The following is an 11721-nucleotide window of genomic DNA, read 5'->3' as shown; positions in this document are numbered from 1 at the left end:
TCGAACGAAGTGAGAATTTTTGTTTCAATAAAAATTTATTAAGTTATTCCTTACGAGCACTAGAAACATAAAATTACCAAATTTACATCCATGTTTAACTAATGTAAAGAATTATTCCGGCTAATTGAGTAAAGTGACTACAGAAACATAACCTATTTGTTAACCATTATGTTGATTTACACAATACATTAATATTCGTAACAATGTCACAGAGAAAGATGAATTTTAAAACATACATACTGCCATTAAAAGAAGCGGAACAACATTTTTGTTGTTGTTGTTGACATAGACAAATCTTTATTCCGCAGCAAAGGATATGGCGAATAAAATAATATTAGGCCTCTACGACGCAGATTACACTATGAAAAAAAACGTTTACTTCTTCTTGTTCCTGGGCAGAAAGTGTTTTTTTTTCCAATTGCTTATGTTTAAAGTAAATGGAAAAGACCTATTTCTCTCTTCAAACTTTGCTTTTGTGACCTGAGTAATGAAATTTTCAAATTCACTCATTTTCCAAAATATTCCAGGTAGATTCAATGCTGAGTAGCTGATAGCGAATTTTCTCGAACTTACAAGAACCTTTTCTAGAACTTTCCATAGTAATATATATACAGGGGCTCAAGCATATAGCAACATGAACGTTTTGTTTTTAACAGTGAAAGGTTGGATACATCTCACTATAGAATATGAAAGTTAAATTGTTAACAGTGAAATGTGCGTACATCTTATTAAATAACAATATTAAAGCTGAACTGTTCACATTAAAAGGTTAGCTACATATCACTGTCTTATTACAACTTAAAACATTACTTTATATAAATACCACTCACCACTTCAGTTTAGTTTTAGCTGCCTAAGTGAAGGCATAGACCTATCTGATTTTATCAGACATGGCATCATGAAACTGCAAGCATTCTCCAGACGCATTCTGCTATGTATGTGGCCAATTTATCAAGACAAGAGCGAAAAAGTACTGTGTGACAACATCTACTAAAATGTGTGAAGACTACAAGGTATATTTCGGTATGTCTGTCGTGGATCAATATAAACCCTGGGCACCTCGTTTTACCTGCAAACACTGCAAAAAAACTGTAGAAGGTAAGATGGACAATGTTTGCTTGCTTGAATAGTAAGATTTTAAATTATACAAATTTTAGTCCTTTCAAAATTTAAATACCTTTTAATTTTTTAAAAAATTTCCCAATAGTATAGAAAAATATCACATATAAAATATTTTGTATGAACCTCTTACACATTAGTTGTGGATGAAATAAATGTATTCTTCATAATAACACCGCAGTGCACTACAACAGGAAGCACTGGCCACAACGGACCGAGTACTCTGTGGGGAGGCACAATGTCAAGTGTGAGCCACTAGTGGACCTCCAGAAGATGTTGTTCTCACCATTGACATAAAATTGGGTCTTATGAAACAATTTGTCACAGCTCTTGATAAGGAGTCTGCAGTCTTCAAGTACCTTCGAGATTTCTTCCCTAAGATGTCTGAGGCAAAGGTCAAAGCTGGTGTCTTCGTTGGACCACAAATAAAGAAGATCCTGAAGTACACAGAATTCTCCAAGAAGCTCAGTAGGAAGGAAAAAAAAGCTTGGAGCAGCTTTGTCGTAGTGGTTCGGGGCTTCTTCAGTAGTCACAAAGCCGAAAATTATGTGGAACTGGTTGAGGCTCTGGTGAAGAACTACGGTAAAATGGGCTGCTGGATGTCCCTGAAAGTCCATATCCTTGACGCTCATCTTGATAAATTCAAGGATAACATGGGAACATACTCAGAGGAGCAAGGCGAGAGCTTCCACCAAGATATACTGGACTTTGAGCGCCGCTACCAAGGAGTGTATAATGAAAACATGATGGGAGACTATATTTGGGGCTGATACGTGAAATTGATTTACATTACAGTCGAAAATCTCGCTTCTAAACATTTTTGTATAACTTTAGTATAAATAATGTAAATCTTAATTCATATGTTATTTTTATTTATGTAAATAAAAATGTGCAAATTTTCCCGTTTTTACATAGAAAATAGGTTAATTTCTAAATTTCATTATCCAGGTCACAAAAGCAAAGTTCGAAGGGAATAATGGTCATTTTCTATACTTTTACAACATAAGCAATTAAGAAATAACACATACTATCCAGGAACATAATTTGTGTTACATAGTGTTGTTTGTGTTACATAGTGTTATATTTCTAATTTTACTTTAGGTTAAAATAAAATAAATATTTAACACCAGCACAGTTAGAATGTCTTTCACACCCTTATGGAAAACTTCTTCAAATACTCAGATTTCATAAGATATATTTCAATACACAGAGTTGGGTATTTTTGATGATTTAATGTCATGTTAAGTTCACTTTAGTCATAAAAACCATTATAACAAAGTATAAATCGAAGTTCCATGAAACACTGTATTAGATTCGTAAAACAAAGAACGTTTGTTGTGATAAGACCTATCGAGCTAATTTGTACAAATCAGTTCATCTTTAAATTGGTCTAAACAATTTACAGCAGTTTAAAAGTGATTTAAGCTTCTACGAACTTTTAACTGAAATGAAATGGTTTCGTCTCATTAAGTGGTCTTGAATTCTTTTAATCTTTTTATTAAAAACAACTCAATGTAACAAAACTAATGTAACAAAAACGTTACATTAAAGAAATAATAGTTTATAAATTTTGAAATCATGCTGATAGCATTTGTGTTGTAATGTAAATAAAGAAGCAACTTTTAACTGTTACTATAAATAACAATTTGGCCCGGCGTGACCAGGTGGATTAAGGCGTTGGACTCGTAATTTGAGGATGGCAGGTTTGAATCCCCGTCGCACCAAACATGCTCGCTCTCTCAGCCTTGGGGGCATTAAAATGTTACGGTCGATCCCACTACTTGCGGGTAAAAGAGTAGCCAAAGAGTTGGCAATGAATGGGTAGTAATGACTAGCTACCTACCCTCTAGTCTTATACTGCTAAATTAGGGACGGCTAGCGCAGATAGCCCTTGTGTAGCTTTGTGCGAAATTCAAGGCAAACCACAGATACAAATTTATAATTGGATTACATTAAAGTCTGTGGTATATTGCATATAATAGCAATTGCATATGTATGTTTTTCTTATAGCAAGGCCACAGTGAGCTATTTCAGTGATGTCGATAAAACCCACTTGCAGAGAAATATATATGCAAAAACGGCTCGTTTGGGTTGAGAAAATATTTTACATAGAAGAGCTATAGAAGAGCCATTCTATAGAAGAGCACTTCTATGTAAAATATTTTCTCAACCCAAACGAGCCGTTTTTTGCATATATGGTGAGCTATTTGTTGCGTATACTGAGGGCAATCGAACCGCTGATTTGAACATTGTAAATTCGAAGACTTACTGTTGTCCTGTAGTCATTGAGCTATTTGATTTGTTGAATTATATTAATTATGAAAAGTTTATTTGTAATGCAGATTAAACAAAATGTTATATCTTAAGAACCATATACAATAAACACTTTTCTCGGATTCCGTTTTGTTTCTTTTTATTCTCAGAATATTATGTAGTTACTGACAATCTGATGTAAGTGTTACATTTTTAAAAAATAAACGGTATGGTCAGGTGCATGAATCGTAATCTGAGGGTTGCGGGTTCGAATACCCGTCACAACAAACATGCTCGCCCTTTCAGCCGTGGGGGCGTTATAATGTTACGGTCAATCCCACATTTCGTTGGTAAAAGTGTAGCCCAAGAGTTGGCGGTGAGTGGTGATGATTGGCTACCTTCCCTCTTGTTTTACACTGCAAAATTAGGGACAGCTAGCGCATATAGCCCTCATGTAGCTTTGCGCGAAATTAAAAACAAAAAAAATCATGCTATCGAATATATTTCTTTAAATATATAATATTTCTTCCTTCTACTTGTGACCTAGTTTTTTATTAAAACCATTCATGGTAGTATCACATTTTGTATTTATAAACTTATAATACAGTACAGGCAGCTTTTTTAATTACATAAATTTTATTTTGTTATTGAACTCACTTCTCCACTATTACTATATACTACTGCTATCTAGTGGCAACTGTATTAAACAATCTAAGTTACAGCTGACAGATTTATTCGATTTATTGTCACGCTCACAACGACGGTTTCTCAGTACGCTGAAACAAAATAAAGATTCGCTTTATTTATTTTTGTATTCATTGTTGTATAAACAGGATCACCTATTCGGCATAAGCTTCTGTTGACATCCTAGATTTCACATTATACATTTCAAATAATATAGTTTGGAAAGTTTGGTTTGTTTTGAATTTCGCACAAAGCTACTCGAGGGCTATCTGCGCTAACCGTCCCTAATTTAGCAGTGTAAGACTAGAGGGAAGGCAGCTAGTCATTACCACCCACCGCTAACTCTTGGGATACTGTTTTACCAACGAATAGTGGGATTGAGAGACACATTATAATGATCCCACAGCTGAAAGGGCAAGCATATTTGGTGTGATGGGGATTCAAACCCGATTTGAGAAAGAAAATTGACGCAATAAAAAAAAAATGTGTTTGAAGACAAGCCTAACTATTATACTGGTCAAAGCTAGATATGTAACTATCGATTAAAGTAAAATAATAAATCGCCAGTATCTTTGCTTGATATTTTAAAGTCAATAATTGGTGATGCATACAAAATAAATTAAATATAAATTTCGTAAGTCACTTCAGTTATTCTGATGTTATTCTTCCATTGCCAGTTTGTGGAATTATTTGAAATAACTTTTGTTTCTGACATGAAATTTATAAATGCTTGAAAGTATAGGTCCCGGCATAGCCAGGTTGGTGAAGGCGTTTGACTCGTAATCTGAGCCGTGAGGGCGTTGTAAAGTGACGGTTAATTCCACTATTCGTTGTTAAAATAGTAGCCAAAGAGTTAGCGGTGGGTGGTGATGACTAGCTGCCTTCCCTCTAGTCTTACACTGTTAAGTTAGGGACGGCTAGCGCAGATAGCCCTCGTGTAGCTTTGCGTGAAATTCAAAAACAAACAAAGACCTCTCGTAAGTATAACTCGAAAATTGATTCTGTTGTTGAACCTCGTCCTTGACAAATAGCGCAAGTTACGTAAATACAGTTTTAAATCATTCAAATTTCAGTTTTGCTGCTACGACCGTGGTAACAATCGATACGTCATGTTAAGAATTTTGTTTGTTTTTGTTTTGTCAAAAAGACAGTTAATGATAGTCTTACGTCAGAAATGTAGCCATTGGCTTCTGAAAACAAAACCTGCAGTATTATAGTCACGAATTTGTTTGGTTTTTGCTGAATAATGGAATGATGTTTGACTAAAAATGTTCAAAAGTGGTAAAGGAAAAGGTACTTATATTGATATAAATTGGTGTTCGATACGTTCACCTCAATGGCACTTTATTATACAACATAAGGGTTGAATTAAGACGATATAAATTGGTGTATTTCGATACGTTCACCTCAATGGCACTTCATTATACAACATAAGGGTTGAATTAAGATGATATAAATTGGTGTATTTCGATACGTTCACCTCAATGGCACTTCATTATACAACATAAGGGTTGAATTAAGATGATATAAATTGGTGTTCGATACGTTCACCTCAATGGCATACAACACAAGTTCATACCACCTCAATGGCACTTCATTATACAACACAAGGGTTGAATTAAGATGATATAAATTGGTGTTCGATACGTTCACCTCAATGGCACTTTATTATACAACATTAGGGTTGAATTAAGATGATATAAATTGGTGTTCGATACGTTCACCTCAATGGCACTTTATTATACAACATTAGGGTTGAATTAAGACGATATAAATTGGTGTATTTCGATACGTTCACCTCAATGGCACTTTATTATACAACATAAGGGTTGAATTAAGATGATATAAATTGGTGTTCGATACGTTCACCTCAATGGCACTTTATTATACAACATATGGGTTGAATTAAGAAACTATTTAAGCCAGATGATGTGGTTGACTTTAACAAGGTACCTCAACAGTTGAAAGTGCGGGTCGTGTTCAGTGACATGTCGCGACTCTAGCCTTGAATCGTCAAACCCGCATCTTATCACACTAACCTAAAGATTATTGTAGAGTCTTTGTAGCTGAACAGATAATATGACGGGAGAGACGTTTTTAAGAAAGTGATTTGTGACATGTTTTAATTATATATATAGTTGAGCTTAATGTTTTACCGTATATAGTACCCCGCTTGTACAGCGGTAAGTCTATGGATTTACAACACTAAAATCGCGGGTTCGATTACCCTTGGGTGACTCAGCAGAAATCCCAATGTGGCTTTGCTATAAGAAAACAAACAAACACCGTATGTAATAATTAACTTCTCTAATTTGTGAATACGTCGATAATTTAAGAAAATCTAGGTAACTTTAATACAATATAGTTTATTGTCTAAAATTACTACATATTACAAACGATTATTTTGTTTCACAGAAGAACCCTTTGCGTATCCTTCATTAACTACAGAAGATAAATAAGGCTGAAGATAAATAAGGCTGAAGATATATAATAAGGATCCGGATATCATCCCAACGACATCGTTGTTTTCTGTATCTAGTTTCACATCCCACCTGCACCAAAAATACAAAAAGCTTTAATAAAATAGATTTTTTTTCTGTTTTTTCACATAAAATTTATGTGGTATTATACTTTCCTATTCTTATATAAAGTAATTTTAATTTCATTGTCCAAAATATTCAAATATTGTTTACTTATTTTTGTTAAATCAACTACAACAACAACAACACGTGTTTCGAAGTGAATTAAATAAAGTAAGAAAACTGAAACCTATATGTTCAGAAGAAAGTATGGTAGCTCTGTGTAACGATGAAGAATCGTTCTTCTCACGATTTAAAAATATGATTGTTCAACTGCACGTAAACTTATTACAGCGCCATCTATTCTAGCTAACTTTAATTTAAAAGACGCAGACAAGTCAATATCACCCACTGCTAACTAACAGAATATTTGTTTACCGACGAAACGTGTGATTGACTGTAACCTTATAACTCCTCCCTTGTGTCTGATAGGATGAGCATGTTCGGTAACACATTCAGACCCGTGAGTTGAGTGTCCTAATCACCAGGCCTTGCCAGATCGTCTTTAAAACATGCCACAAAATATTGCGAATGAAATGGCTCACAGTTGCTCGGCATTAAGGGCTGCCATCACTAAAAACAGGGTTTCAAGACTCGTGGGCCACGGCATGGACAGGTGGTTAGGGTGCTCGGCTCGTAATTGTGGGTTCGAATCCCCATCACACCAAACATATTTGCCCTTACAGCCGTGGGGGCATTATAATGTGACGGTCAATCCCACTGTTCGTTAACAAAAGAGTAGCCCAAGAGTTGGAGGGTGATGGTGATGACTAACTGCCTTCTCTCTAGTCTTACACTGCTAAATTAGGGACAGGTTGCGCAGAAGTAAAAAACAAACCAATTAAGACTCATGAGCGGCACAGCACAGGTAGCCCATTGTGTTGCTTTGTGTGTAACAACAAATAAATCAAATATCGTTTTCTTGAGAAATGGTTAGTTTTCGCACTGCACCATTTCTCAAACAAGCAAATTACTTTTAAGCGAGAGATAATTTACGTTGCCTTGTTATTTAACAGATATTTTAGAGAAGGCATCTCATTATAAAGGCGATTCATTTGTATGTCTATAACGTCAACTCACTTTTTGATCAAGGTGATAAAAAAACGTTTTGAATATATAGAAAGTAAGATTGTGATATATATGGTTTATATCATCAAGATAACATAAAGCTTAAAACGTTTCTCAAATCGAATTGTGGTATTCGCACAAACCCATACAAAAGCTATCTGCCCCTAATTTTCAACTGACAGACTAAAGTCAAAGCAGCCAGCTAACACCACAACCACCTTTCTTGTGCTATTCTGAGTAGTAGAATTGAATTGCCACCCATCACCCTCAAAGTGTGGAATGCGATTTTCTGGCAATGATACATTAACTATGAATTCACAATGTGACACGATAACTTCTAACTCTGACCACAGACAGACAGATAAATAGATGCTTTGTTAAGGTTTTAATTATGCCATATCGAAATGAAAGAACTTTGTTTCCAGTACAAATATATAAAATAACATTAAAAGAAGAAAAAAAACTGTTAATGTTATATGTTCTATTCTTCTCACTTTATATATTTTTTAAATAATGAATATTATTTTAACTTTTGACCGCTTCCTTTAAAAAACGTTATTTTGAGGACATGAAATATATTTCTATATATTTACACAGTCACATACGGTAAGCCTAAGATATTATGTATTTTCAAGTTGCTACGACCGTTCATATTTTATCCCACCATGTGCTACAAAATATAATGAAACTGTGACTGAGCTGGTTTAACGAATTCTCTACCTAGGTAACAATCGAGCAGGTTACAAGATATCTATGGTGATAGTCGTTGACCATCATCTAATAGTCCGTAAACAAGGTAAAAAGTCCATTTCTGCACAAATGACGATTGCTCTAATGAAGGTCGTAATTACAAACACAAAAGATGCGTCAGTCATTATTTTTCGAAGAATGTTAGTTATGGTTATAGAGTAAAATTACTTCTTGTTTTAATACAATATTTTCTAAGCATTACAGGCTTAACAGTTTTTTTAGAAACATATAAATACTATTTTCTTACTTTTTTCTCTCTCTAAGCAGGAGAACAGCTGAAACTACTAGCAACTCCATAGCCTCCATGTCCTTTGTCGACATACCTTCTCACGTAACATCTCATACCATTTACGTAAAATACATTTCCTGAGGGTCCAGCCGGGTATCTCCTAGCCTCGTTCCCCACGGCACGCTGAATGCCAGAAAGAGCTCCTATTATTGAAAAAGGAAAACAGTTTCACATGTTATAATTTCAGAACTTGTCAATTTATTTTCTACACCAAACATGAGTGTCAGGAAATATTACGCAGAGGCCTAATCTACTCTTAGATTCGTGACTCCCACGACAACAGACTAGTTTCGCTGAATTCACAGTGCATCAAAAAATGCACGAAGCAGATGAATAAAGTAGGCCTAATATACAGGGTGGCCCGTAAGTCCCTACCCATCCTTGTATCTTATGTATCCAGTGTATCTGTGTGCTGTCCCTCATTCTCGCTGCATAATATTATGCGACGCCATGTTCTGTGAGACATTTTCAAGTGTAATTAGTCTTAAATCGGCCATATTTCTCTGAATAAAAAAGAAAAAATTTATAATACATGCGTAATTGAACATAACATGATAACATATGGATGGGTAGGGACTTACGGGCCACCCTGTATAGTGATGTAATGTACACAGTTTCTGTTTTGCTTTTGATATAGCAGGTTTGTCAAAATTATAACCATTGAAAATCCTTAACCATTAATTAATATTGTTATCAAATAAAATATATAAAACTAATCCTCAATATTTTTTCTTTTTTTTTAATAATCCTCGTGCAACGATAAATAAAGGCTATCTTTACATAGTAATCTTAAATTTTGAACTGTTAGACTAAAAGGAAGTAGCAGTACCCACCGCCAATTCTTGAACTTTTTTGTTTGTTTGTTTGTTTTGGAATTTCGCACAAAGCTACTCGAGGGCTATCTGTGCTAGCCGTCCCTAATTTAGCAGTGTAAGACTACAGGGAAGGCAGCTAGTCATCACCACCCACCACCAATTCTTGGGCTACTCTTTTACCAACGAATAGTGGGATTGACCGTTACATTATAACGCCCACACGGCTGGGAGGGCGAGCATGTTTGACGCGACTCGGGCGTGAACCCGCGACCCTCAGATTACGAAGCGAACGCCTTAACGCGCTAGGCCATGCCGGGCCAATTCTTGAACTAATTTTGTGTAATCAAATAATGACATTTGAACGTCACTGTTATAGTGCATCCATTGTCTCAAAATACGTAGCGCGTTTTTGTAATAACTTAATGCGAAGCACAAATTCTCGGAATAACAGTCTACGCATGATTAACCATGACACCACAACCAGCACAATTTCGAACAACAAAATCAAGTGTTAATACTGACGACAACGCCATCTCAAGTGACAAACAAATTTTTATAAACTAAAACATTCGCTCACTTCTATTAAATTTTATAACTTCTCACATTATTTTACATGTACCTGTAATGTTTTTTTTAATAATAAAAATAAATTCCAACATACCTTGGATACCACCTAACAGCTGTCTGCCGTATGCTGCAAAATCTGGAAAATTGAAACCAAATGAAAATCCTCCTGGTCCAAATGGAATAAATGAGTTAATGAAGCCGGAACCGGGGACACCTCGTTTGAAGCGATGGTTAAAAGTCGGAACTGCTTCAGCCACCAAGAAGGCCAGGGTAACCAGGAACAACAGCGATATATAAAGTTTCATGGTTCTAATGGTGATGCTACGATTTCTACAAGTGATAGTTGGATATCTGTTCGTTCCAAAGCTGAAATATACAAAAACATTCACTGAAATGGAAATAAATGGAATTGGAGAAGGTTCGTTTTAGAAACTTTCCATGGAAGAGAGAAGTGCTCAACTTGCGTATAGTTTTTTTAAAATTTATATTGTACATAGGGGTAAAAATATAATATAAATAAAAGGTAATAACTGAAGTCCCTTTGGTACTTTGTTTTCATGCGTTGGAAGCTATTCGTGAAGTAACTGGGTCTTTAGCGTCAGTTTGTTAATAATTTTGTTTGTAATTAAGCACAAAGCTACACAACTGGCTATCTGTGCTGTACCTATCACGGTATTGAAATCCGGTTTCTAGAGTTGTAAATCCAAAGGCATACCGCTGTGCCACTTGAGGGGAGGGTTGTATATAATTACCTGACCATAGAAAACATTGAATTCTCATAAACAACCTTTAGAAATAATTTATATATCTAGTCTTTATGGTGTTTTAAAGTTTTAAATAACACAAAATAACGTGCTTTATAAATTGAGTAATATATACACAAAACGACAGTGGATATATCAGCATTCATAAAGCAAACTACAGCCTGAGAGAGAAAAAAAAAAAAGACATTCCAAAACACGAAAGAAGTAATTTATGAAATAAAGTCATTACTTTTTTTATTCATACGAAATATTTAACAAATTAATCACATACTTGTTTCTAACTGAGTGTAAAATACCTCCAGACTTATCATCAAACTAAGGAAACTACAACTTAACTTTCGTAAATACCACGTATGATCACCGTTCCAGATTCGTTAAAACCTGTATCACTTACTTTCCTTTCGTGTCTTTATTAGGTGTGCGCTTTCACACGCAATTTGTATAAATACCTTTTGTATTCAATACGTCTACCGCGTAGTCACCGGTCAGAACTCTGAATCGTCACCGTCCTCCTAGCGGATGAGTTTTATATAAAGCTTCTTCACGTTTATACTGCGGTAGCTTACCACATATAAAATTAATCTTGAACAAGAAATTATAGTTTTATCTCACCAACTGTGTTTTTAATATAAAAGACTCAAACCTAATTTTAATAAAGGTGTGTTTTTGTTCTTCTGGTTTTTTAAGTCGATATATGTAACCTAAAATTGTAGTTCTGTAATTCACAAAGCATCCTTGAGACTGACTTTCCTGATACCAGGAAGAGGGCAGGCATGTCGATAGTTTTCTTTTGTCACTACGCTGTTCTCAACTGGGTTTTCCCGTCAGAAGAT

The 11721-nt window shown here is 35.0% G+C and overlaps 1 protein-coding gene across 2 annotated transcripts; it reads right to left on the bottom strand.

The window, feature by feature from the left end:
* Positions 1-6348: 6348 nt before the first annotated feature.
* LOC143257172 (uncharacterized) lies at positions 6349-11483 on the bottom strand. 2 transcript variants are annotated; one of them, XM_076515645.1, is made up of 4 exons: positions 11338-11483; positions 10219-10490; positions 8701-8885; positions 6349-6608 (listed from the first exon to the last, which is right to left on the bottom strand). In XM_076515645.1, the coding sequence occupies exons 2-3, from the start codon at positions 10427-10429 to the stop codon at positions 8713-8715; spliced, it is 384 nt and encodes a 127-aa protein (XP_076371760.1). In that variant the 5' UTR covers positions 10430-10490; positions 11338-11483; the 3' UTR covers positions 6349-6608; positions 8701-8712. The 2 variants fall into 2 exon arrangements, with proteins under 2 accessions (XP_076371760.1, XP_076371674.1); XM_076515559.1 differs by lacking the exon at positions 11338-11483 and adding an exon at positions 11160-11316.
* Between the last annotated feature and the right edge of the window lie 238 nt (positions 11484-11721).

The sequence above is a fragment of the Tachypleus tridentatus genome, chromosome 1, assembly GCF_004210375.1.
Source record: "Tachypleus tridentatus isolate NWPU-2018 chromosome 1, ASM421037v1, whole genome shotgun sequence".
NCBI lineage: Eukaryota > Metazoa > Arthropoda > Merostomata > Xiphosura > Limulidae > Tachypleus > Tachypleus tridentatus.
Note: the sequence above shows the minus strand (reverse complement) of the source record. Positions and strands in the feature narration are given on the sequence as shown.